The 26,372-nt window shown below is 41.4% G+C and overlaps 1 protein-coding gene across 1 annotated transcript in view; it reads right to left on the bottom strand.

Moving 5' to 3' along the window:
* Positions 1 to 25,747, bottom strand: part of LOC111767479 (elongation factor G, mitochondrial) — a 54,055-nt gene extending 28,308 nt beyond the window's left edge. The window contains 12 exon segments of the mRNA XM_070243045.1: positions 1,434 to 1,490; positions 3,041 to 3,142; positions 4,664 to 4,801; positions 12,701 to 12,785; positions 13,141 to 13,298; positions 17,539 to 17,559; positions 17,561 to 17,690; positions 19,770 to 19,886; positions 22,438 to 22,642; positions 23,333 to 23,465; positions 24,339 to 24,491; positions 25,400 to 25,747. Of these exon segments, the coding sequence (XP_070099146.1) occupies positions 1,434 to 1,490; positions 3,041 to 3,142; positions 4,664 to 4,801; positions 12,701 to 12,785; positions 13,141 to 13,298; positions 17,539 to 17,559; positions 17,561 to 17,690; positions 19,770 to 19,886; positions 22,438 to 22,642; positions 23,333 to 23,465; positions 24,339 to 24,491; positions 25,400 to 25,732 (1,632 nt within the window). The 5' untranslated portion in view covers positions 25,733 to 25,747.
* Between the last annotated feature and the right edge of the window lie 625 nt (positions 25,748 to 26,372).

Genomic DNA, 26,372 nt, shown 5'->3' on the forward strand with positions numbered 1-26,372 from the left:
AGTATTAACAGCTATCACCTGTGGCTGGAGCTGTGCTATGTGTTTTGTATATGTTATCTGATTCTAACCATAATGCTGCAAGACAGAATTATCCACATTTTTCAGGTGAGGAAACAAGGCACAGAGAAGTTAAGTGACTTGCTCAAGGCCACACAGCTAGTGCAGGGCAAAGCTGGGACTGAATACTGGGTTAGTCTATCTCCAAAGTCTTTTCCCTTTTCCCTCCGCTAGCCAGATACCCTCAACTTACTAGATCATCCCTGCCCCCACTATTGAGAGTCTTGGCTTTATGCAGTGACTTCATCATTTGATTTAAATTAATTTACTCCAGGAGGCAGACAACCCTGAGACACCAAAAACTCTTTTGGATATTGATGCATTTGATTTCCCTGCGTTACTGAGGATTATCAACACTTAAATGCCTTCCCTAAACGCTGCATTTAGGAGTGAAGAAACATAGTATCTTTAACTTACAGCCCTGCATATTCTGAAGGGAAAAGCAAACAATTTAGCAAAGCACTTGGAACAAACTGTGGCATCTGTGTGGCAAGACGGACGGTTCGTCTCTCCTCAGATTTCTGAGATGGAGTCATTTAGTGTTTCTTGCCATCTCAACATTCTCTTTTCTATAATGAGAAGGGTCTGGAAAATCTCAAATTCCTCAAAATAGATGAAGTAGCAGCTGTTACTGTATCCACAAGACAATAAATCAGAGCATGTTCTGTAAATGATAGTTTCCAGGTGACAAGAGGTCAGAATGTTCAGCTAATGCATGAATGAGTTAATTTCAATATACCATATGAAGGTGATTGTTACGAATGTCAAGGCAACTTAAGAACTAAACAAGTTATGGTTCAAGTTCATGACTAATTCCAGTGGCAAGCAATATGAATGCAGAACCTATTCAAGCAATTTTGGCTTTGTAAAAAGCTAAATGACATCAAATCCAATCATAAAACTGTCACATCTGAAAGTGAAAAAAACAGTTTGTAGGCGTTCCATGTTATAATCAGACACTGACTTAACTATCACAAGTCTGGGGATGTATTATGATTCACGAGGCAGTCAATCTCTGCAATATTCTAGTGTCCTTTACAGTGGGCTTCCCCAACTTCGGACAAACGCACCTGCTTCCCCTTTACCATCCCTTTGCGACCTAAATCTACGAAGTCACTTCCCACTCTGGAGCCAGCGCTACCTAAGGAGTTACAATGCACAGTCTCGTGAAGGCCTTAATACTATCAATTTCTTCAAATATACTGGGGAGTAATTTCTACTAATAGACCGATAAATTTAAAAGGTGATTTCAATACCAAAAGAGGAAACAGAGACCATAAGACTGCTGGTTATCAAAAGATGCTGTGCATTGTGTAGACAGATAAAAAGGAGCTCAAGTTTTTATTGTGATATACTGAACATTAAGTCAAACCTACCTTCTTAGAAGGCTTCATTGCTATTGAAATGACAGGATCAGGAACATGAATCGACTCCTACAATATTATTTAAAAGAAGAGAGAAGAATTCAGAGGTAGTACTGTGTATGTCAGAGATGAATTAATGTTCTACTTTCCAATAGAACAAAGGACAAATACTAGTCAACATCTGTAGTCCAGATGGTATATATCTTGGTCTGTTTTGCATTACATAAATGAACATATTAATTAATAAATAAAGGTGTCCACTTATATGATCTCCTCCCTCCCCAAATATCAAAAATAAAGTATCTATTTAACTGTCTAAGACCCTTAAATTTATGGACCCTTTGTTTAACATAATCATTATAATGAATCCAAATGATGAGATGCGGAATTCTTATTGGCTGGTGACTACATTTGCTGTTGCTATCTTCTGAGAAGTTACTTTATTTAATCAAAATATACTATACTCATTGACAAGAGAAACGGAGAAAAGGGCATTAGATTTTCTATACATATGATACCTTATTTAATCAATCACAACTCTGAGAGGCAGATATTATTTTTCCCATTTTGCAAATAAAATCATTAAAGGCTTGGAAAGAAGATAAAATACCTTGGCCAAGGGCCTTAGAGAGCAGAGGGCAGAGGTGAGACTCTAAGCAGGCTGACTTGCTTCAAAGCCTGAGCACGTGCCACACCTCCAGTCCCTTCACATAGCCAGGGACAAGTATTTAAAGGAGGTCTTATCAATAATAAAATACAACATTCCCGTTATCTAGATTCCCCCAAAACTTGCATGGATTTATTTATGATTTTTGTAGTATCTTAAAGCATTTGTAAAACCATAGACATTAGAGAATATTTTATACAAAAAAATTAAATTACAAAATTATGAGTTCATCATTGTATACAGGAGCTATTATAGTGCTCACTTGTTAGCGTTGGACCAGTTCTTACATAAATGACCCACTGTAAATTCCTTCACTGCAAATTACCTGTCCCCTAAGTACTCATATTCTTTCTTTACTGAATTCAGGAGAGGAACCAGCCTCACGAACAAGTGGTCATACTGTAGGAGAGGCTGCTCTCCTGTAGAGGCAAAAAAGGGGAGTCAGTGAAGGGGATTCAAAGGCAACGGCTGCCGAGCACGTTCTTCCCTTCAGGGTCGCTGATGCTGAAAAGGCACCTGTGTGAGTGCCACAGGGCAGGCTGCAGTCAGTCATGCTGTCTAGCTGCATCTTGCCTTCAGACCATGGTTCTGTCCTGTTCTGTTCTCCCCAGGTCTAGCCTAAACGTTACAGTCTGGTCCAGCAGTTCTCCTGGGGTTTGAGGGCCCGCCCTCTGGTTGCTGAGTTAATAAAGAGCTGGCACTCCACTGGGACTAGCCTGATGCTGGTGACGGCAATTAGAGAGGCACCCAAAATGGGGAGGCAGAGGAGTCAGAGCTACAGGTCCAGCTGTGTCTAGGGGACATTTAAAGAGCCACAGCCAAACTATACGTGATGCCTATGGCACTCAATGAAAACCTCAGTGGCTGTTTTTCTGAGGTAGTAAAGGTACTACATAAAAACACAGACTTTTGAAACTCAAGTGATAAACAGCTTTGAAATTAAATGACTCACCACAGAAAGACCACTATTGTCTTTGTTTGTGAATGTGTCTCCACTAGCACAGTCAATGCCAAATAATGCACAGATGCCTCCAGCAAACACTTCCTCAACATCCTAAATAAAGAAAGAACACAAAATGATACTCGCAAGTAATACAAATCAGGGCATGGTAACTAAAAAGTAACTGCAGAATAAATACATTGTTCATAAATAAACATGGCAGAATCTCACCATGAATTCTACAAAGAATGAATTAGCTACAACCACTGCAACAGCGCCAATCAACCACAGCAAAACACCTTAAACAGGGCCCCTCTTTAAACCACATCTCAGTCGACAAGAAACTCAGAGATACGGCCTCATGACTTGGAGGATCTGCAGCACTGACAGAACACAGAGCCTCACAGTTCTAAGTGATTTCTATTGAATTAAAAAGCATGTACTATATGTGCTGCCATAGTCCAATGAGATGTGTATGGCAAAGGCTTACACGGAAAACCTGCAAAGGAAGTTTTGAAAACAAGGAGAATGGAGCCCATTGTACTTAAAATAATCAATTTCTCACAGGTGTAAGCAGTTAAGAAAACAGGAACTCTAAGAACAAAGCATTGGTGCCTCTAAGCTTTCTGCTTTTTGTCCTTTTATACTAACAGCTCATTCTGAACAGCTGTGAATGAGCTGCGACTGACTGTGAAGGAGCAAGTGTGTGTGTCTGTCTGTAACGGTTACACAGCTGTACAGATCGCCTAGCTTCTGGCCCATGAAACAGCAGTGCCAGCACTAACCCCTCCAGCCTGCCCCTGTTGCCCATCTCAGAAAACAGCAATGCTGCCCAAGATCGAGACTGCCTATTTATGTTCCAGGAGACACAAAAGTTATGGCCACCAAAAATTTCTGAACGTCAAGATTTTGCTTAGACAACTAAATTTCTCCAGGAATACAGAGCTGAACTGGGAAAGGCTGAGAGTAGAAGACAACCACACACACTTGGTACTCCTGCCAAGGCCTAACCCCGTGGACAAGAGAAGGCCAGGACAGACTCAGAGCCAATTCAAGCATTCAAGCCCTAAGCCGAAGTTCATCTTCCAGACCAGATCTCGAAAGGCTTTCAATCTTCAGATAGATTCCAGCACCAATGGGACCTGTCAACGGGCTGGTTCTATGAATACAAAACTCTAGGGTTAAAAAGAGCTTTCACATCCACCATATTTCAGAAAGTAAATCCACTAAACAATGTGGGAAATTATGTGTGAATTTATTACTCTCACTTACCTTTGAGAACCACAGTTCCACTATCCTAAAAACCTATTATACTTTTTGTAATGATAGCTCTTAAGGGCTGAATCTTGTGTTCTGAGTCTCAGGGACCAAACTGTCCCTTCTCCTTAACCTCGGCCATTGAGGAAATACAGCTAACTCACAAATAGTGGTGTGGAATGTGTTCTTATCATCTGCTGATTTAACCTTTACCAAAGTGCTCCATCAGACCTGTAGCACAGCTAATTAAAAAGGAAGAAGCCAGAAGAACATGTTCAATAGAAGTGACTTCCCCATGGGGTTCAGGATACCAAGAAGGTAGATGTATTTCATGGACATCAGAGAAATTTTGGACCTCACAGCAATGACTGTACTTGCCTCCATCATGTCGGCATGCATGCGAACGAGCCTCTGCACTCGCACTTTCTTTCTTGTCCTGGTGTTATAGATGGTGTCACCCTTCTTCAACTCTCCTTGATAACTGCGAACATAAGTTAACTGTCCAAAACGACCTGCCTAGAAGTCAAGATTGGGTAAGGGCAGAAAGAAATGAAAAAGAAACATAAAAATCAAAATTAGGAGTGATGTCAGTATCATGGCAGAGTGAGCTGTTCCCATTGTGTCTCCCCTCTAAGTTACAGCCAGTAGGAGATCGAATGACAAACAAAAGGTGCACAGCACACCAGAAACCCTGAGAGATCCAGACATATAAACACCTGAAGGTGGGTGGACTGGACCTCTGGGGGGCAGTGGAACTAGGGAAGCAGCCCCGGTGTCCTCCTCTAGTATTGGCAACTCCAACACCAGCCCTCCCAGCAGCAAGGGTGCATCTAAAATGCAGATACCCCTTGTGGTGGTGTCCTGACCTGAAGTTTCAAAAAGCACAGTGGCACTGGAGACCAGAGGCTGCATGAGCAGCAACAGCAGTTTTGGCTCAGCCCCTGCCCCTCTCCCAGCAGTGGCACTTGTGACTTAACCCCTCTCCTTTCCCCTGCAGTGGCGGGTGGCACCTGCAACCTGAGGCTCCAGGAGTCACAGCAGTACCTGTCACCCATCCCCTAGTGGCGTCACTCCTGACACCAGCCCTACCAGCAGCAGGGGCTGCACACGAGACCCCAGACCTCAGTCACTGGCAGTAACACCTATGAACTGAGTGCCTCTGATAGTAGTACTGCCAGCATCCCCAGATAACCTGGGAGCAGCAGCACAGGTGGTGCACAGGGCAGCAGCACCCGAGCCCGTGGAGAGCCCACAGAGAGCTAGTGGAGGAACACGAGACCCAGAAGAGGTGCCTGCAGCCTGGTGACCCCAGTGGCAACACCCGCGACTGTGGGGACATCATAAGCAGCAACCTCGCAGGCACAAGCAGCACAAGAGGGCACTGACGATGCCTCTGGCAGAGGCAGTGGAGGGTGGAAAGTGCAGGCTCTGAAATGCAACCAGAAGCAGCTCAGAATCAAAGTAACCAAAGCCGTGCCCAAATAAGAAATGTGGGTACCACCATGAGTGCGCTGGCAGGGGATGAACTCATCACCCACCATGAGGAAGCACAGCAACACACAGAACAGAAGGAAAACAACAACCCTCCAGAGACCAAACTGGAAGTCACGGAAGATTGTGATCTAACTGACAGAGTTCAAAATAGCTGTCATGAAGAAACTCAGTGAGTTACAAGAAAACTCAGAAAGACAGTTCAATGAGCTCAGGAATAAAATCAACAGAAGGAGCACTCCACCAAAGAGACTGAAACTAAAAACCCCCCAGAAATTCTGGAGATAAAGAACACAATTAATGAGATGAAAAAAACTAGAAAGCAGTGGAAATAGAGCAGACCATATAGAAGAAGGGATTCGCAAGCTTGAAGACAGATCTAGAAATGATTCAGGTGGAAGAGAAAGAACTAAGATTTTTTAAAAATGGAGAAATATCCAACTCAGGAAAAGCAACATAAGGACAATGGGTATCCCAGAAGGGGAAGAGTGGGAGAAAGGAGCAGAGAGCTTATTCAAAGAAATAACAGCTGAGAACTTCCCAAAACTGAGGAAGGAACTGGATATACAAGTCCATAAAGCTAATAGAACCCCTAATTATCTCAATGCAAAAAGACCTTCTTCAAGGCACTTTACATTAAAACTGCCAAAAGTCAACAACAAAGGAGGAATATTAAGAGCAGCCAGGGAAAATAGCATACAAAGGAACCCACATCAGGCTATCAGCAGATTTCTCAGCAGAAACTCTACAGGCCAGGACAGAGTGGAATGATATATTCAAAATATTGAAAGATAAAAACTGTCAGCCAAGAATACCCTGTCCTGACAGCAAGACAATAATAGTAGGGGACTTCAACACCCCACTTACACAATGGACAGATCATCCAGACAGAAGGTCAACAAGGAACACTAGCCTTAAACAAAACGCTAGGCCAGATGGACTTCATGGATGTATACAGAACATTCCATCTCAAAGCAGCAGAATATACATTCTTCTCAAGGGCACAAAGAACATTCTCAAAGACGGACCATACATTGGGAAGCAAAACAAGCCTCAATAAATTTAAGACACCTGACATCATATCAGGCATCTTTTCTGATCACACTGCTATGAAACTAGAAATCAACTACAATAAGAAAGCTGAAAAAGTCACAAATATGTGTAGACTAAACATGTACTGAACAACTATTGGATCAATGAACAAATAAAAGGAGAAGTCAAAAAATACCTGGAAACAAAAGAAAATGAAAACACAACATAGCAAAGCTTATGGGATGCAGAAAAGTGGTACCAGGAGGGAACTAAATAGCAATACAGGCCTACCTCAAGCAACAAGAAAAATCTCAAATAAACAATCTAACACTATACCTAAAAGAACTAGAAAAAGAAGAACAAACAAAACCCAAAGTCAGTTGAAGGAGGGAAATAATAAAAATCAGAGTGGAAATAAATGAAATAGAGACTAAAAAGACAGTAGAAAGGATTAATGACACTGAGAGCTGATTCTTTGAAAAGATAAACAAAATTGACAAACCCTTAGCCAGACTAAGAAAAAAAGAGAGAAGGCTCATGGGCTGGCCTGGTGGTGTAGTGGTTAAGTTTACGAGCTATGCTTTAGGGGCCCATGGTTCGCAGGTTTGGAACCTGGGCACAGACCTACACACTGCTCATGAAGCCATGCTGTGGTGGCAACTAATATACAAAATAGAGGAAGATTGGCACAGATGTTGGCTCAGGGCCAATTTCCCCAACAAAAAAATTAAAAAGAGAGAGAAGGCACAAATAAATAAAATTAGTTTTATTTTAAATATTTTATTTAAATATATATTTAAATGAAAGAGGAGAAATTACAGCAGATACCAAAGAAATACAAAGGATTATAAGAATACCATCAAAAGCTATGCACCATGATATACATTATACATGATATACACTAACAAACTGGATAACATATAAGAAATGGATAAATTCTTAGACTCTTACAACTTCCCAAAGCTGAATCAAGGAGAAATAGAGAATCTGAATAGACCAACCACAAATAAAGAGATTGAAGAAGTAATGAAGAACCTCCCACAAAACAAAACTTCAGGACCACAGGGCTTCTCTGGTGAATTCAACCAAACATTCAAAGAAGACTTAAGACCTATCCTTCTCAAAGTCTTCCAAAAAGATGAAGAGGACGGGATGCTTCCTAACTCATTTTACAAGGCCAATATTACCCTGAAACCAAAACCAGACAAGGGCAACACAAAAAAGGAAATTACAGGCCAATATTACTGATGAACATAGATGCAAAAATTCTCAACAAAATATTAGCAAATCAAATACAACAATACATTAAAAGGCTCATACACCACAATCAAGTGGGATTTATTCCAGGCACATGGATGGCTCAACATCCACAAATCAATCAATGTGATTCACCACAATAACAAAAAGAGGAATAAAAATCACATGATCATCTCAATAGATACAAAAAAGCACTTGACAAGATTCAACATCCATTTATGATAAACCCACAGCCAACCCATACTCAATGGTGAAAAACTGAAAGCCATCCCTCGAAGAACAGGAACCCAAAAAGGATGCCCATTTTCATCACTCTTACTCAACATACTATTGGAAGTGCTAGCCAGAGCAATTAAGCAAGAAAAAGAAGAGGGATCCAAATTGGAAAGGGAGAAGTAAAACTGCCACTATTTGCAGATGACATGATTCTATATATAGAAAACCTTAAAGAATTCACCAAAAAACTATTAGAAATAATTAACAAGTACAGTAAACTTGCAGTGTACAAAATCAACATTTAAAAATCAGTCTCATTTCTATACACGAACAGTGAACTAGCAGAAAGAGAAATTAAGAATACAATTCCATTTACAATTGCGACAAAAAGAAGAAAATACCTAGGAATAAATTTAACCAAAGAGGTGAAAGACCTATACACTGAAAACATAAGACGTTATTGAAAGAAACTGAAGAAAACATACAGAAATGGAAAGCTATTCCGTGCTCACGGATTGGAAGAATTAACATAGTTGAAATGTCTATATCACCTAAAGCAATCTACAGATTCAATGCAATCCTTATCAAAATCCCAAGGACATTTTTCACTGAAATAAAACAAAGAATCCTAAAATATATGTGGAACAACAAAAGACCCCAAACAGCCAAAGGAATCCTGATAAAAAGAACAAAGCTGGAGGTATCACACTCCCTGATTTCAAAATATACTACAAAGCTATAGTAATCAAAACAGCATGGTACTGGCAGAAAAGCAGACACACAGATCAATGGAACACAATTGAGAGCCCAGAAATAAATTCACACATCTATGGACAACTGATCTCTGACAAAGGAGCCAAGAACATACAATGCAGAAAGGGAAGTCACTTCAACAGATGGTGTTGGGAAAACTGGACAGCCACGTGAAAAAGAATGAAAATAGACCATTATCTTACACCATACACAAAAATTAACTCAAAATGGATTAAAGACTTAAATGTAAGGCTTGGAACCATAAAACTCCTAGAAGGAAACATAGGTAGTACACTTTGACATAAGTCTTAGCAGCATCTTTTTGAATATCATGTCTACTCAGGCAAGGGAAACAAAAGAAAAAATAAATGAATGGGAGTCCTTCAAACTAAAAAGCTTCTGCATGGCAAGGAAACCATCAAGAAAATGAAGACAACTCACCAACTGGGAGAAAATATTTGCAAATCATATATCTGATAAAGGGTTAATATCCAAAATACATCAAAAAACACTTAACTCAACATCAAAAAAATGAACAACCCAATCAAAATGTGGGCAGAGGATAAGAACAGACATTTTTCCAAAGAAGATAAACAGATGGCCAACAGGCACATGAAAAGATGTTCAACATCATTAACTATTAGGGAAAGGTAATCAAAACTACAATGAGATATCACCTCACACCTGTAAGAATGGCTGTTATTAAAAAGACAAGAAGTAAGTGTTGAAGAGGATGTATAGGAAAAGGAATCCTCATACACTGCTGGTGGGAATGTAAATTGGTGCAGCCACTACGGAAAACAGTATGGAGATTACTCAGAAAATTATAAATAGAAAATACCATATGATCTAGCTATTCCACTTCTGGGCATTTATCTAAAGAACAGGAAAACACTAATTTGAAAAGATATATGCACCTCTATGTTCACTGTAGCATTACTCACAATAGCCAAGATTTGGAAGCACCCTAAGTGCCCATCAATGGATAAACGGATAAAGAAGATGTGGTATATGTATATATACACAATGGAATACTACTCAGCCATAAAAAAAGATGAAATAGTGCCATTTGTGACAACACTGATGGATCTTGAGAGTATTATGCTAAGCAAAATAAGTCAGACAGAGAAAGACAATTACCATATGACTTCACTCCTATGTGGAAGATAAACACACAGATAAGGAGAACAGATTGGTGGTTACCAGAGCAGCAGGTGGTAGAGGGCTGGGGGGCAAAAGGGGTAAAGGGGCACACGTGTATGGCGACAGAGAGAAACTACACTTTTGGTGGTGAACTCAATGCACTCTACATAGAGATTAAAATATAATGATGTGTACCTGAAATTTATACAATGTTATAAACCAAAGCGACCTCAATCAAATAAATAATAATAAAAGTAATCAAACTTAGGAGAACTTCACACTACCTCCAAATATTTCCTATCAATCTTAGTAGTACATCTTATATACATGTTTTGGTTTGTCATAAACTACCTTAATACTAGCTTTGAATAAGATAAGTTAAATGGTTGTTGTTATTCTTTTTGGTATCACAATCCAAGGTACTACTTCTGTTTCCTCCAAAATAAAAGTTATTAAAAGAAAATTTTAATTATTTATATAATTAGGAAGTATGCTTTTGCCTTCTAATATTATTTCATAAGTTCAGTTTAATAAAATAAGACAAAAATAAGGTATAATTATTGGAAAGACAACAAAAACATCATTAGAAATGGTAAGATTGTACTATACATCTAAAAAACCCTTTGATAATCACCTGGAAAGCTATCTAAGTAAGAGTTCTGTGAAGTGACTGAATATAAAATGAGTATTCAAGAATCAATTCCTCCTGAACAGTAACACTAATCAATTAGATATATATTTAAAAGTTACCAATTTTTCCCACAGTAATTTATGGGTTTAACACAATAGCAACCAAAATCCCAAGAGGAATATATAAACATTTGATAAGTGATTTAAAATCTACTTAGAAGAATGGTTAAAAATAGAAATTTTAAAAACTATGGCAATGAGAAGAAACTAACCCTGACTAATATTTAAAAAAATTAAATACTCCAAAACTTAAAAAGTATGGAACTAGCACCAATTAGACTGAACAGTCCATAAAGCATAGTTAAAAATCTAAAATGTTTAATTCATTTGTCAACAATGATTAAAAAAACATGAGAATCAATGGAAAAGTGTAACGTTGTTCAAAACCTGGTAACGAGACAATGGGTCTTCTCTTTGGAGGCAGAGGAGATCCACTTAGACCCTACCTCACAGCACACAGCAAAACAAATTCCAGCCGGTTTAACAACCAATAAACAAAGCAGAGGAAACTAAAGAAATATTTACAAAATATATTCAAAGAGCAGGGCTTCTGCAGTTAAAAATGAGAGAATGACTCAAGATAAAGACATATATTTGATTATATAAATTTTAAACTGCTAATTGTTTTAAAAGAGAACTTTATTAGGGAAAGCTCATATAAATAAGTAAAACACTTTGACTCTAATTTTAAAAAAGGAAAGACAAAAGAAATAAAGAAACAATTACAAAAAAGGAAATGCAACTGCATAAACAGTATATGAAAAAATATTCTCTATCATTAGGAATTAAGGCAAGATGAAATATTAAAATGCCATTTTCATGTATGAAATCAGTAATGATTTTTAATAAATAATACTCAATTTGAATAAGACTCATTGAAATAACCTAGTACATTAATTCTGAGAGTATGAAAGCAATCTGGCAATACAAACCATTAAATATTAAAACATTCCATACCTTAAACTGAACAATCACTGTTCTGGGATGCTAAGAAAACATTCCTAAATACCTATTTTTAAAAGCTTTATGCATAAAATTGTCACTGCACAGTTATTTCTACTTTTGAATTTAAAATTATTTTCTCATTTTAGAAGTAATAAGAAGTAGATTGTAAAAATTTAAAAATAAAAACTAGGAAAAAGTCCCCAAATCAAATTCCATCCCAGAAATAACCACTCTTCACACTTCTAACTTATCAATCATTTTTCCCCACTTAAAATATTAGGAACAGAAGCAACAATATCCCAACAAAAAGCACACTCCATGCTCAAATCTTGGTTCCTAATACTGTTCTTGATTAAAAGGAATCAGTGCTCCTAGAGAAATGGCTGATTCTAGGGCTTGGGCCATGTAATGCCACAAAGTAAGGAAGTATTCAAAAAAGCAAAACATTGAAGAACGTCAAAAAGACACAGGAGCCAACGGAAAGAGCTCCACTGGCCAAAGCTGGGCAACAGAATAAGTGACATACTACTGGATTACAACTCAAACTACAAATAAATATCCATGAATCCATACTGATATAAACTAATGACTGAATAAACACATAAACGGGGGTGAAGAGACAACTCTCCCATATAGAAGAATCCCAAGTAAGTTAATGTAGATGCTGCTCCTTCCAGGAGGGGGAGCTGATGCCCCACCCCTTAACTGTGGCTGTGCATAGTAACTTCCTCCTAAAGAGTCAGTATCAAAAGGGGGAAAAAAGAGTAACTTTATAGCAGAGAACCCTGTAACCAAATCTTTTATGAGTCAATTTATAATAGGAATAAAAACCTAAAAGAAAAGAAAATCTCTACCTACAGCAGTTAAATACATTAGAAAGCAACTTACCTCCAGTTTAAAAGCCAGGCCTACGAATGGGTGAGAACTGTCTCTTTTGGAGTTCATTAAGATTTTGTTTTTTTCTTTTGAATCACTTAAAATAAAAGAAACATAAATCTATGAGATGCAATATTTAATACTTCTTTTATATCAATTTATTTCATCAGAGTATTATCTAAGAAAACGCACGTGTGTTAAACATTTCTGACCTCACATAAATGAAATTTCTTTGAAAGAGATCAGTAAGAATAACTTCCTTGGGCTTAGTTACAACATGGTGACAGGACCAGAGCAGACTAAAAAATACAGAAATTATCTGGTAAAGACAGGAAAGAAAAATAATCAATGCGTGCTTAAAAAAGTCTGTTTCTTAAAGGAACCATTGCTATCATATTGCGTAAGTGTTAACGTATTTCTGCAGAAACTAGGAGTCAGTTTGCAAGACTTACTCCTCCTGATGAAGAAGAGCATAATTCGGGACTTCAGATGGATTCGGTAGATACTCTAAAACAGCATCTAAGAGAGGCTGGACGCCTTTGTTCTTCAAGGCACTTCCCAAAAAGACAGGAGTAAAGGACCTATTTAGAGTAGCTCTTCGGATTGCAAGCTGCAACAGAAAAAAATTTAATGATTAGTTAATCTTAAAAATTACATTTTTTGTTCAGATCAATTATAAACCAACAAATGAATGAAATGCATTGATACTCTTTGGAGTACTGGCTCTAGCGGAGACTAGCATCAGGTTCTCTATAACTTAAGGTCAAAATACAAAGAAAAAGAAACAAAATCAGTTCCTTTTTTCAGGGCTTGGAAGCTACGTACTGTACAACGGCTTTCAACATTCTTGGAATGTCACTAATTTTCACTTTGGCAAAAAAAGATACATACATATAGAAAATAGACACATAAACAGAAGAGTGTGAACAGTATGCTAACAATTGCACAAAATAGAGGGAAAAGTTATACATATGCAAAAAAAAAAATCTCTGGAAAGATACAACAGAAACCATTTACCAGTAACCTGCTTTAGGAAGGGGCAAAGAACTGAGCAGAGGGGAGACAGGTGGGAGATTTTTTACTGTATATCTTTGTATACTTTAAAAAATTTTAAACCATATGAAAGTATCATCTATTAAAAACACTTGGGGCCGGGGGCTGGCCCCGTGGCCGAGTGGTTAAGTTCGCGCGCTCCGCTGCAGGCGGCCCAGTGTTTCGTCAGTTCGAATCCTGGGCGCAGACATGGCACTGCTCATCAAGCCATGGTGAGGCAGCCTCCCACATGCCACAACTAGAAGGACCCACAACTAAGAATATGCAACTATGTACCAGGGGGCTTTGGGGAGAAAAAGGAAAAAAAATAAAATCTTTAAAAAAAAAAAAACAAAACACTTGGGGCCGGCCTAGAGGGGCAGTGGTTAAGTTCGCACCCTCCACTTTGGCAGCCCAGGGTTCACCAGTTTGGATCCCCAGCAGGGACCTACACACCACTCATCAAGCCATGCTGTGGTGGCATCCCACATAGAAGAATTAGAAGGACTTACAACTAGCATATACTACTATGTACTGGGGCTTTGGGGAGGTAAAAAAAGAGAAAGATTGGCAACAGACGTTAGCTCAGGGCCAACCTTCCTTACCAAAAAAAAGCATACCTTAGAAAACACTTGATTGTTTATTTATTTATTTTTTAAAAGAACATACATACAGGAAGTCCAGCGGTACGGATCACTCATCATAAAGGGCAATGAGAGTAAGAGGCTCTACAATAACGAACGCCAGGCTTTAGTGCAAGCCCTATCAGTGGGCCTCAGGCTGCATCCCCAGGTGCCCGAATGGCCCAGGAGGTCTCCAAGCATAAGCAGTGGAGCGTCAGCTCTTGCAGCTGAAAGAGGCCAAGGGCAGCGCTGTGGCCACAAACTACCTCTGCAGAAATATGGAGCCAGCATACAGTTATTTGTCAGTCCTCATGAAAAAAAAAAAACTACCCTCAAAAAGCTTAAAGAAAAATATTTCTAACCAAAATTTTTAAACATCACGAAAATGAAAAGTAAGATAACAGCTAGCATGATAAAACAGAGCAGAACAGGGGAAAACATGCACGGCAAAAAAACAATTACTATTTGAAACTACCTTAGCAACTTGATTTTGCCATTGCTAGGAACCAAAAATGGCTAGGTCACTAACCACCGAGGCTACCCAGGCCACATGGTCACATCCTTGACTTTCCACCCCTCCCTTATACGCAAGTAGGGGCATATAAGAATCTTACCATGCTTACTTTACATACATTGGATAGAGAAACAAATGAGAGTGGTAGATAAATAGAAAAACTATTCCTATACCAGCCTAACAAAAGCTGTACTTTTCCAAAATTTTCCCTTGTTTTCTTAAGAAACACTTTGTTGACTTCCACTGTCTCTAATAATAATATATCCAACAATACAGAAACTAAAGTTACCCACGCATCCTATGCAGAAAACAGTAAACACAGCAGGACTGGAAGTGCTATCCTTAGAATGGCCTGCTTGCAAGGTTGGCCCCTGGCTGGTGTCTGGGAACCAGGATTTCAGGAGGGTGCCCAGCATTCCCAGAAGTGCTAAGACTGGTTCACCGGGCCAAGACTGTTTGTACAATGTGGTGTATGCTAAACACCTGCTTTCCCTCTGGGAGTCCAGGAATTGGTGCATGCCAGGTAAGGGTGTCATGTGACCAGCCCCCAATAAAACCTTAGGCACCAAGTTTCTGAGAAGCTTCCCTGGTAGATATTTCACAGGCGCAGGCACAACTTGCTGCTGGAGGAGTCAAGCACGCCTACGTGACTACACTGCGAGAGAACTCGTGGAAGCTTACACACGGTTTCTTCTGGACTTCACTTCACGTGCCTATTCCCTGTGCTGATTCTGCTGTATGTCCTCTCTCTGTAAGAAATCACAGCCTTGAGTGTGACTATGTCCTGAGTCCTGCGAGTCCTCCTAGTCAACGAACCTGGGGGTGGTCGTGGGGACCTCTTCCACATTCTGTGTAATAGATAAAAACCTAACTCTCTATTGTGGTTCCCAGGACACAATACTTGACTTTATTTATGGCCAGACCTATCCCTTCCTACACTGTGTTCCCTACTCATCAGAGAACTGAGGTGGTGAGCTTTGTGAGTGGTAAAGGACTAAGTTATGAGATATATTAGTAAGCATCCTCAGCTTCAACAGTTCTTTCCTTGGGCATCTGACCTAGAAACTCCATGAGTGCAATGTTTTACACACAATAATTACTTATGTGATTTCTGCTAAGTGCATGAAGTGGTTAGACAAAATGAATATCAGTCATTTTTTTATAATGATAAAATGTCCATAAAATAAAATTTACCATTTTAACCATTTTTAAGTTTACGGTTCAGTGGCATTATGTACATTCACATTGCTATCTTACCATTACCACTATCCATTTCCACACCTTTTTCATTATCCCAAATTGGAACTCTGTCCCCAGTAAACTCCCCCTTCGGCCCCTCCCCAGCCCCTGATTAGCACTATTCTACTTTCTGTCTCTAGGAATTTGACTGTTCTGTGTACCTCATATACGTGGAATCAAATATTTGTTCTTTTGTGTCTAGCTTATTTCACTTAGCATAATGTCTTCAAGGTTCATTCACATAGTATGTATCACAATCTTATTCCTTTTTAAAGGCTCAATAATATTTCATTGTATGTATATACCAATTTTGTTTATCCATTAATCCATTGGCGGACATTTGGGTCGTTTCCCCCTCTTGGCTACTGTGGATAGTGCTGCTATCAAAACCGGTGGACAAGTACATTTGAGTCCCTGTTTTCAGCTCTTCTGGGTATACACAAGTGCAATTGCTGGATCATACAGTAGTTCTGTTTAGTTTTTTGAGGAACTGCCATACTGTTTTCTACAGCAGTTATATCATTTTACATTCCCATCAGCAATGCACAAGGGTTCCAATTTCCCCACATCCTTGCCAACACCTATTATCTGCTTTTTTGTTTTTTTGAAATAATAGCCATCCTAATGGATGAAGCAGTATCTCATTGTGGTTTTGATTTGCTTTCCCTCATGGTTCACAATCTTAAGCATCTTTTCATGTGCTTATTGGTCATTTGTTATCTTCTATGCAGAAACATAATCAAAAAATGGCTACCAGTCTTAGGCAGGGATCTTCTCTTTATTTGTAAAGAGTTGAGCAATGAAGTGAAAGACTCTATACAGCCTTCCAAACAGTACAACAGTGTAAGTACCAACATGCAGTCAGCAAACACTTAGCAGCCTTGTCTCTTAACCTCTCTTATTGCTGTAACATTTCTCTACATATCTTCTTTCTTTCTAATAAGGACATACCCAAGAGGTTAGCTATTTAAGTATCTTTTTTTCTAGAACAAACTATGACTCCTTTTCCATTTAAAAATATTACATAACTCATTACTTAAAAAAAATGAGTATGAGACCATGTCAAGTATTATTTTTTTCCTGAGGAAGATTCGCCCTGAGCTAACATCTGTTGCCAATCCTCCTCCTTTTTTTGCTTGAGAAGACTGGCCCTGAGCCAGTCTTCCTCCGCTTTATATGTGGGTCGCTGCCACAGCATGGCTGAAAAGTGGTGTAGGTCTGCCCTGGGATCCAAACCCGGGAAGCCAAAGCAGAGCACAGTGAACTTAACCACTAGGCCACACGGCTAGCCCTCGAGTAGTTTTTGAAGAAAGCAATCATGTTAAATAAGTTTACTCAGATTCCATGAATAAGCCCATCAGAAAGCATCACATCTCCTCGCTGCAAACCAGACCCCCCACCTCGTGCTTTGTCAACTTAAGGCCCAGTTCCACGGCACCTGCCTTTAAATCAGAAACAGAGGGGAATTTTTTCTTCCAGGAACATCTCACCAAGCTGCTCGTCTGAATTAGCAACACACTCAATCAGCTCCTGCCGGCGGTCAGCTGCTGCTGCTCTGAATTCTGCCGGAATTTCTCCGTATCGAACAACTTGACTAAGAAAAGAAACGTTTATTTTGGTACTTTGAGGATATTCGATTAAACACATAAAGCACCCATGAAAAAGATAAACCAGTGGCTAAAATATTTTTTCAGATGAGAAAGAGCTCTGATATATTTGCAGTATAATGGCAAATAAGAGTAACATACAGCTTTAAAGTTCAGACAAAACAGTGGGCAAAATACTTCACTGACACAGCCAGAGCAAACCGCTCAAGGGTGTCCCGCTAGTGAATGGAAGAGGCAGGATTCGAAACCAGTCTGACCCCAAAGCCCACGTGAGCACCTGAAAATTTATTACCCAAATGAATCAGAACATCATGGTCTCTAACAAGCAGATTTAGAGACCCGACTCCATTGCTTTCCATTAATAACAAACCAATCACATAATTTTTATCACAGACTAACCCATTTTGCAGTAAAAAAAAAAAAAAAGGTTACTAAATACGCAGACTCTTCAACTTTGATCCCAATGCTTCATTCCTCTAGGGGCCGAATAGCTAAGAGTCACAAATAAAACATACACAACCAAGAAATGGATACACCTGACACTTAGAAACAATAGTCTGAAAGTTTTCAAAGTATTTCTTTAAAAATGGAACTTAATGTCAAAAAATAATAAGCTTTTCAGAAAACACATTTCTAAATCAAAAAAAGTAAAAGAAGCCAATTGCAAATGATCAGAAAATAATTATCCTAAAGAACGCTCTTCACAGCTTTTAGAGCTTAATTCCTTCCTTCCCGCAAGCTCCCTGACCCTTAGCGTTTCACATCAGAACATACACATGCCCGGCGGGCCAGCGCTGAGCAGGGGCAGGTATATTAAGAGGTTCCACCTGGGGTTCTAATGCACAACAAAGTTGACAAGCCTTCACTTTAGAGGACAGAAACGTGTGCCCTGGTAATTCTGGGGAAGTGGATTTAATCCTTTACCTACCAACATGTTTTGAGTCCCTGTTACGTACCAGATTGTTCTGGGGCTAGGGACATGAGGGAATAAGCCTGACAAAAATCCCTGTCCTCTTGGGCCTTACATTCTAAGGGGGACAGACAAACTTTGTTGCTGTCACACGAAAAGTGAGAGAAATGCCTCATCCACTGGACAGCCTCCATCTTTTCCCTGACTACAAGATGAGATAAACTCTACAGCTAATTGATCATAGGCCCTATCACCCACCTGCAGGATCAGCAATCCCAGTTCCAGAGCAGAGGAAGGAAATCCCTCAAGAAGTACCTTTGGAGAAAGTGCCAGTCCCTTGGGGCCACTCCTCAGAACAAAGGGTCATTTACCACTCCCCAAATTGTCTAGATTAGTGACACTCAAAGTGCGGTCTGCAGACTTGCAACATCAGCATCACCTGGGGGCTTTCCAGAAACGCAGATTCCAGGCCCCACCCTAGATGTACTGAATCAGAATCTCCGAAGGAAGATCCAGGAACATGTGCGTTAACAAGCTCTCCAGGGGATTTTTCTGAATGCTGTGGTTTGATAACCACTGGGCAATTATAGTGCTTTGTATGCAAAGGTAACTCAAAAGTGGACTGATGGACCAAATACCATGTCAAAAAGTTACCAATTTGCTTCTTCTATTGCCCAAACCACATCTGTGCAATTTTTAACCGCCTTTACATATTAATCTTTTTATCTTTGTAATCTCATGAAATAGGCAGAGAAAATATTTATGATCCCTATTTTCTTCATAGTTTTTGTCACAAGACCCAAGACATAGCAGCTGCTCCAAAAAAGTCTGCAGAATGAATGAACGAATAAATAAATAAGTTGAAAAAGAGAGATTACATTCCTAGCCCAAGCTGAAGGCCTCCTTCCACCACACCAGGCAGGGCATAATGTGATATAAATACATTAGCGAAAAATTAACCTACTCTCCCTTGGAATGAATACTAAGCAAAATAGGAAGAAACCAGGATTAAAGGCATTGGAACAGAATCAGCTTAAAGGATATTCTCCCAGCCTCATTTCAAAAAGATGTTTACTCTGCGTTTAAAGAACTCATTCTTTTCCTTCTCTTTCATACTTTTTAAAATGTAAGATTTTAATATATTTTTAATACTTACCCAAAGTCTCCATCAAAATAGATGGCTCGCTCCTCAATAAGATCTATAATCCCTTTAAAATCGCTCTCCAAACCAATGGGCATCTGCACAAACGCTGCATTATGACTTAGCTTAGACCTGAAAAATAAAAATACATATGTTTACCTCTTTCTTCACCCCAAATGTCTCTGAAATGACAAAATAAATATAAAAAGAAATCCATGGCAGATGAGGTGGGACAGCGAGGGGTGTCACCAGCAGGTCAGACTGGAAGACATACGGCAGTCAGGGACAGACTGACAACCAAACTCTTCGTGCTCAGGAAGCCACAACCCTATTTAGGCAACAAAAAGAACTCTGAAGTAAGTGTTTTGCCATCAGATCCCCAGAATAGCCTGGATCAGAAACCGAAGGGGGAGGAACAGGTCAATGGGTAGTCAGCCAGGAAATCTGAAGATGGTGGGATAACTGTGCCCACGCCTCATTCTCGGATCAGCCGACTCTCGTGAAGCCGAGTACTGCCATCTGAAGAGGAAGTTCTTAGGGGAAGACTCTCAGAGTAGGTGCTAAAGGCAGACACTCGTCACCAGCCCGTATCCCGACTCAGGCCAACCACTGAACAGAAGCCACACTCACCAGCAGGGCTTCTCCCTCAAGAAGGAATGGGCTCCAGCTACCAACATCCAGTCTAGACTTTAGGCCCCCATTTGTAACTATGGATAGATAACTAACAATCACCAAATATTCGAAGGAAACCAATAGCTTGAAAAAGAGGCATGAGTTCAAGAAATAGAACTAACGTCCAAAGAGAGAGTTACTATAAGAAAATAAAGTGTAAAGATGAGAAGTAATTACCTCTATTAACAAAGATGTTGCAGTAAAAGAGAAAGTTTATGGAAATTAACTATATAATTGCTGAAATTAAAAAGAAAACTACAGGCTAAACAAGAGAAGGGATGCAGATGAATATCAGAGTAGTAAGCTGGAAGACTGACCTCAAGAATTCTCTTGTAACCCAGTGCAAAATGAGAAGGAGACAGAAAGTATGGCAGAAAAGTTAAGAAGGCGAGATTCAGGAGTTTCAAAATCTGTTTAATGAGAGTTACAAAATGGGAAAACAGATTAAAGAGAGTAGGGGTCAGCCCAGGGTGCAGCAGTTAAGCACACACATTCCGCTTCGGCGGCCTGGGGTTCACCGGTTCGGAACCCATGGCACCACTTGGCACGCCATGCTGTGGTAGGCGTCCCACACACAAAGTAGAAGAAGATGGGCACGGGGGTTAGCTCATGGCCAGTCTTCCTCAGCAAAATGAAGAGGACTGGCGGCAGATGTGAGCTCAGGAATAATCTTCCTCAAAAAAAAAAAAAAAAAAAGAGAGTAGACTAAAGAACCAAAGTAGAAAAATAAACGCTAACAGAAAATTTTCCTGGAATTCAGAAAAAGACTTTGGAAGAGTCCACTACTGCCAAGCACAAGTAAAATATAAGTAATAAAGGCAAAAAAGTGAAAACGTTCTATTTTACCAAGAAAATATGACAAACATCCAATAAAGAAAAATTTCATTCTCATGTTCCCAAATAGCTCACTTCCATCTGAGTGCACACAGCGATACAAAGGTCCTCAGCACCATCCCTCCCGGCACTGGACACATCACTCAGTCTCTCCACTACCACGAACCCGACTGCCTACACCCATCAATCAGCTCTGCCATGGGAAAGCTGAGTGGGAACGCTACAGCTCCATTTACACAGTTACAAAGGGTGAAGAGCGAAACGTGGACTCTTCTCAAGGTTATGTGACACACACAGTATTGTGCAAAATGTAAAATGCCACAAATACCACTGGCTAACATCTGGCACAGAAAGAAGTGCTACTGTGTCTCAGCAAATATGTTACCACATGAGAGCAAGGGAAGAGAGCAGACTACCTAAGGGCATTAATTAAAATTAGTTGAAGATGATCTTTTAGGTTTGTCTCAGTAAATGCAAGTACTTTTAGGATCTAGCCAGGCCTGGTGGTCAGTGGTAAGATCTGGCGCTCTCACCATGCAGCCTGAGTTCGTTTCCCCATTAGGGAACCACACCAGCCCTCTGTCGGTTGTCATACTGTGGTGGCTGCATGTCGCCGTGATGCTGAAAGCTCTGCCACCAGGAATTCAAACACCAGCAGGGTCACCCATGGTGGGCAGGTTTCAGTGGAGCTTCCAGACTAGACAGACTGCGAAGAAGAGCCTGGTCACCCAGTTCCAGAAAAAGTGGCCATGAAAACCCTGTGAATAGCAGTGGAATACTTCTGACGTAGCGCCATAAGGTGAGAGGACGGCGCAGAAAGACACCACTCTGCTGTGTCACTAGGAGTCGGAATCATGTCTACAGCTCTAACAAACTTTTAAAATCTACTCTAGATTATGACTTTTCTAACTATAGCAAAACAGTAATTGCCAGATTGTCTTCTGAATTTACCTTCAACAACCCTACAATTTAAGTCATATTTTCACCATTTTACAGAGAAGGTAGTTGATGAGATCACACCACAAATCAAACTACTGACCTCAGTGTTCCACTTACTAAGATAAGTCACTCACATAAATAAATTTCTTTTTCCAGTGACACTGAATCAATCGTACTTCTGGAGGTAAGGTTTGTTATCCAGATGGTCACAACCCCTGTCCTTTCTCAGGCTCGGTACCTCATTTGCTGTAGGGCCCTGGCTGGGTTGGAGCCCACGCGGTCCAGTTTGTTAATCAAAGTTAGGAATGGAACATTGTAGCGACTCATCTGACGATTAACAGTCATGGTCTGGCACTGCACCCCTCCGACAGCACAGAGAACAAGGACTGCACCGTCCAACACTCTCAGGGCCCTTTCAACTTCTATTGTGAAGTCCACGTGCCCTAAATGAGACAAAGAAGTGTGGGAAAGTCTTAAAGAGCGGTCTGATTTTTTTATAACATGCAAAATTAAAAGTTTTTTATCTTTCACGACATAAGTCTTCTAATTAGAATGTGGATTTCTTTTTTCTTTTTTAAAGATTCTATTTTTCCTCTTTCTCCCCAACGCCCCCCAGTACATAGTTGTATATATATTCTAGTTGTGGGTCCTTCTAGTTGTGGCATGTGGGATGCCGCCTCGGCATGGCCCTATGAGCGGTGCCATGTCCACGCCCAGGATTCAAACCGGCAAAATCCCAGGCCGCTGAAGGGGAGCATGTGAACTTAACCACTTGGCCACGGGGCCGGCCCCTAGAATGTGGATTTCTTAAATCACTCATACCATTCACCCAGCATAAGGTCCAGAGCCCCAAATCACTTCAAAAAGATACCAGGACATGGGCACCTTTGGATCAGCTACAACACATAAAACGTGAGAACCTTCCCACTCACAAATTATTTGCACTATTTTTCAAGGAAACTACATAAGGACGAAATGCTCTAGGTCCCAAGTCAGATTTCTCTAATAGGAAATTCACAGTCACACTTTAGAGTATTATTTGATACTCAACAATGAACTGGGTCATAGAATAGAAAAGAACTAAATGGGCTTTTGCCAAAATAAGCTGCAACAAAACCAAGAACTCAGCTTACCAGGAGTATCTATAATGTTGATGTTGACATCCTTCCACACGGTATAGGTGGCCGCTGACTGAACAGTGATTCCTCTTTGTCTCTCTAGTTCCATGGAATCCATGACAGCACCAACTCCATCTTTACCTTTCACCTAAACACAAGCACAGTGATTCAGATTTCTCTGTCCCTATATTCCAAGAAGGAAAGAAGTCTTTACTGAGGTGGAACTAGAACACAGATGGTTAACTGGGCAATTTCCAAAGAAGCCTAATCACCAAACCAGATCATCTCTTGAAACAGAAAACTGGTAATAGGTTTTACCCTCTGTGAACTGTCTAACCCTCTTTTCACTGCTGCTCCCAGCAAGGGCTCCCACAGAGCGATCACCTGGTCTGAGAGCCATTGTTACTCCCTCTGCCCCGCTCCTGCCCACCTGCCTCGTGTTAGTCCGGGAGCAGATGTTCAGAGAACCGGTTCTGCCCTGCTCTGCTGCATGTAGAGTCTGAGGCCCAGGTGGGAAGGATTCAGCTTTTAAAGCGTATGATTTAACAAGACGATCTTTTATCTGAAGAAATATTTTTAAATGGAAAGTTAAGTCACTCAATGATATAATAATTTCTTCAAGAGAGTTTCAAGATTTAAAAAAATGTTTTTCTGCTATATGTATTTAACTCAAGCTCATACTATATATTTAAAACCATTTTTTCCACTTAACATTATAAACATCTCTCAATAACATTAAAAATTATGTATATACTATTTTAATGGCTGTTGAAGGGTACATCATATTGACAACACTCTTAAAAGACAATCTACTCAGGATACCCACAGTGATGGTCTAGACGGATTCCTGAGAGCAACATTTCAGGCCAACTTGAGCAATCCTCTGTGTGATATGACTGACTAAAGATCCACGGTTACCATTCTTTTAACCTTTCAAGTTTTGTGAAGTTTATCAAACCATTAACTACAAAACAAGTAAAACCAAGCTCTAACTACTCTGGAGCCCACCACAACCACACACCTCATGCATCTTTGCAATCCTGCCGGTGTACTAAAGCACCCGTGCTGTCAATGTGGTTTTCCCAGAATCAGTGTGAGCTGAGATTCCAATATTTCGTATTTTCTCGTTGGGAATCACCCCTGATGAACACCATCGGCAGACCTTCCAATTAACCTGAAAAGTAAGAGAGATCAATTCAGTGCACCTTTTCTAAGAGAGAGCATGGGTTCAGCGGACATCGCTCCTCCAGAGAAACTCAACGGACACAAAACACCATACGACACAGCTTGGAAAGGCTAAAGAGGGCACGTCTCCACCGCAAGTCCCGCAACCAAAGGGAAGGCTGCAGGGGAGAGCAGAGAAGACACAGCCTGAAAACAAATACATAATCAACCAATCAGAAAAAGATGCTCGCATTAATTATGTAATTAATTAAAAGGGGACAACTACTTTTATCAAATGTTATAGGTTTGAAAGTATACACTGGGGATAATAAAATCAGAAAGATAGATCCTAACAACTACTTTACTAGGAACTAGAGTTTTCAGCTTAAGTTCTGCTGTTTCCCCTTCCCCCTTAGTCTCGTTCACAGCTGGCAAGGCCGTCCGAGGACTTCCGTGCTTCACGCGGTGGTACCGACAGCTCTAACGCAGCCCACAAAAGGTTTCCAATTCCTTCTACACAAAGTTAACGCCTTTTTTTTAAACTTTATTTTACTCGGGGCGGGGCGGGGGGGACAGGGCAGAATCCTGCATTTTATGGAATTAAGACACAATGTAAACCACTGCCCACAGGGCTGCACATCCAAGTGCACTGCGGTCACTTGTGGGCAGAGGGAAGCACAACTTGGAAGCGGCGGGTAAAACTAATGGGAACCCTGGCGCCGGGCGCCTCCAGAGTAAACCCAGGGAAGCCTGCGAGCCGCGCGCGCCAGGCCCGGGCACAGCGGGCCACCGCCACCCGACGCCAGCCCCCGGGCGCGCCCCGCGGCCGGCACGGACAGGGAGAGGGGCCCGGGCCGCTCCGAGGGCCACGCGGCCAGGGGACAGTCCGGGCTCGGCCCCGCTCCCCGGGCACTCTACCTGCCTCCCCTGCCAGCCCAGCGCGGCGGGGACCCGCGGGAGCCCGCGCCCCAGGGCCGCGGCCGTCCCCAGCAGCCTCATGGCCGGCGCAGAACGGGCGCGCAGGGCCCGCGGCTCCGGGATGCTCAGCAACCGGCACCGCGGCGGGAGACCTTCAAAGTCACGCCGGCCAGCAGCGCCTGAAGAGCACTTCCGGGGCGAAGGACGCGAGCGCGGAGAGACGAAGGGAAAGAGGGAGGAGCTCCCGGATCTCAGGGCCGAGCAGCGCCCTCCGCTGCCCGGGCGCCCTCTGCCGACGAGGAAGAGGAGCTGCAGTCGCTTCACCGAGCTCATCCAGCCTTCCACGCTCCCAGAGCGCTGCAGCCTTTTGGGATGTGGTGCCAACTGTAGCAACCTGGAGAAACGTTTTTTAACAGAATTTAAGTGACAAAAAGAGCAGTTGTCATCTATGCTACCATCACAGATATGAAAAAATACTTATCTACAGGACACGACCTGAAAAGAATGTGGAAAAATGATGACTGAACTATCAATTACAAGTGCTTTTTCTCATCTCGAACGTTCCGTCGTTCTTCGGTGTTAGGCGTTTTAGGGCCAGTTCATATGGAAGACAGCCTCCTTGACGATTCCACTTGGAGGCATCGCGAACTTACTATGTCCGAAACGGAGCGTCTGATCTCCCTCCCAGCACCGTCTTCTGCAGTCGTCTTCATCTCATAAACCGCAGCCGGTGCCGCACTCAGTCGCTGTGAGCGCGCCGTCTCCTGGCAGCGCGTGCCTTAACCCCTCGCCGGGGGTCGGGGCCGCGCGCCAGCCCGCCTCTCCCGCCCCGGCCCCCGGCCCCCTGCCCCCTGCCCCGCCCGGCCGCTCCTGCCCGCGCTTTCCCTCCGTGCCGGCGGCCGCTCAACGGGGTGCTCCAGGCCCGGCTCTTCCGCGCCCGCGAGCTCCTCCCCGTCGCTCTTCTCGTGCGGCT

This window comes from Equus caballus, chromosome 19 (assembly GCF_041296265.1).
Source record: "Equus caballus isolate H_3958 breed thoroughbred chromosome 19, TB-T2T, whole genome shotgun sequence".
Classification (NCBI taxonomy): domain Eukaryota; kingdom Metazoa; phylum Chordata; class Mammalia; order Perissodactyla; family Equidae; genus Equus; species Equus caballus.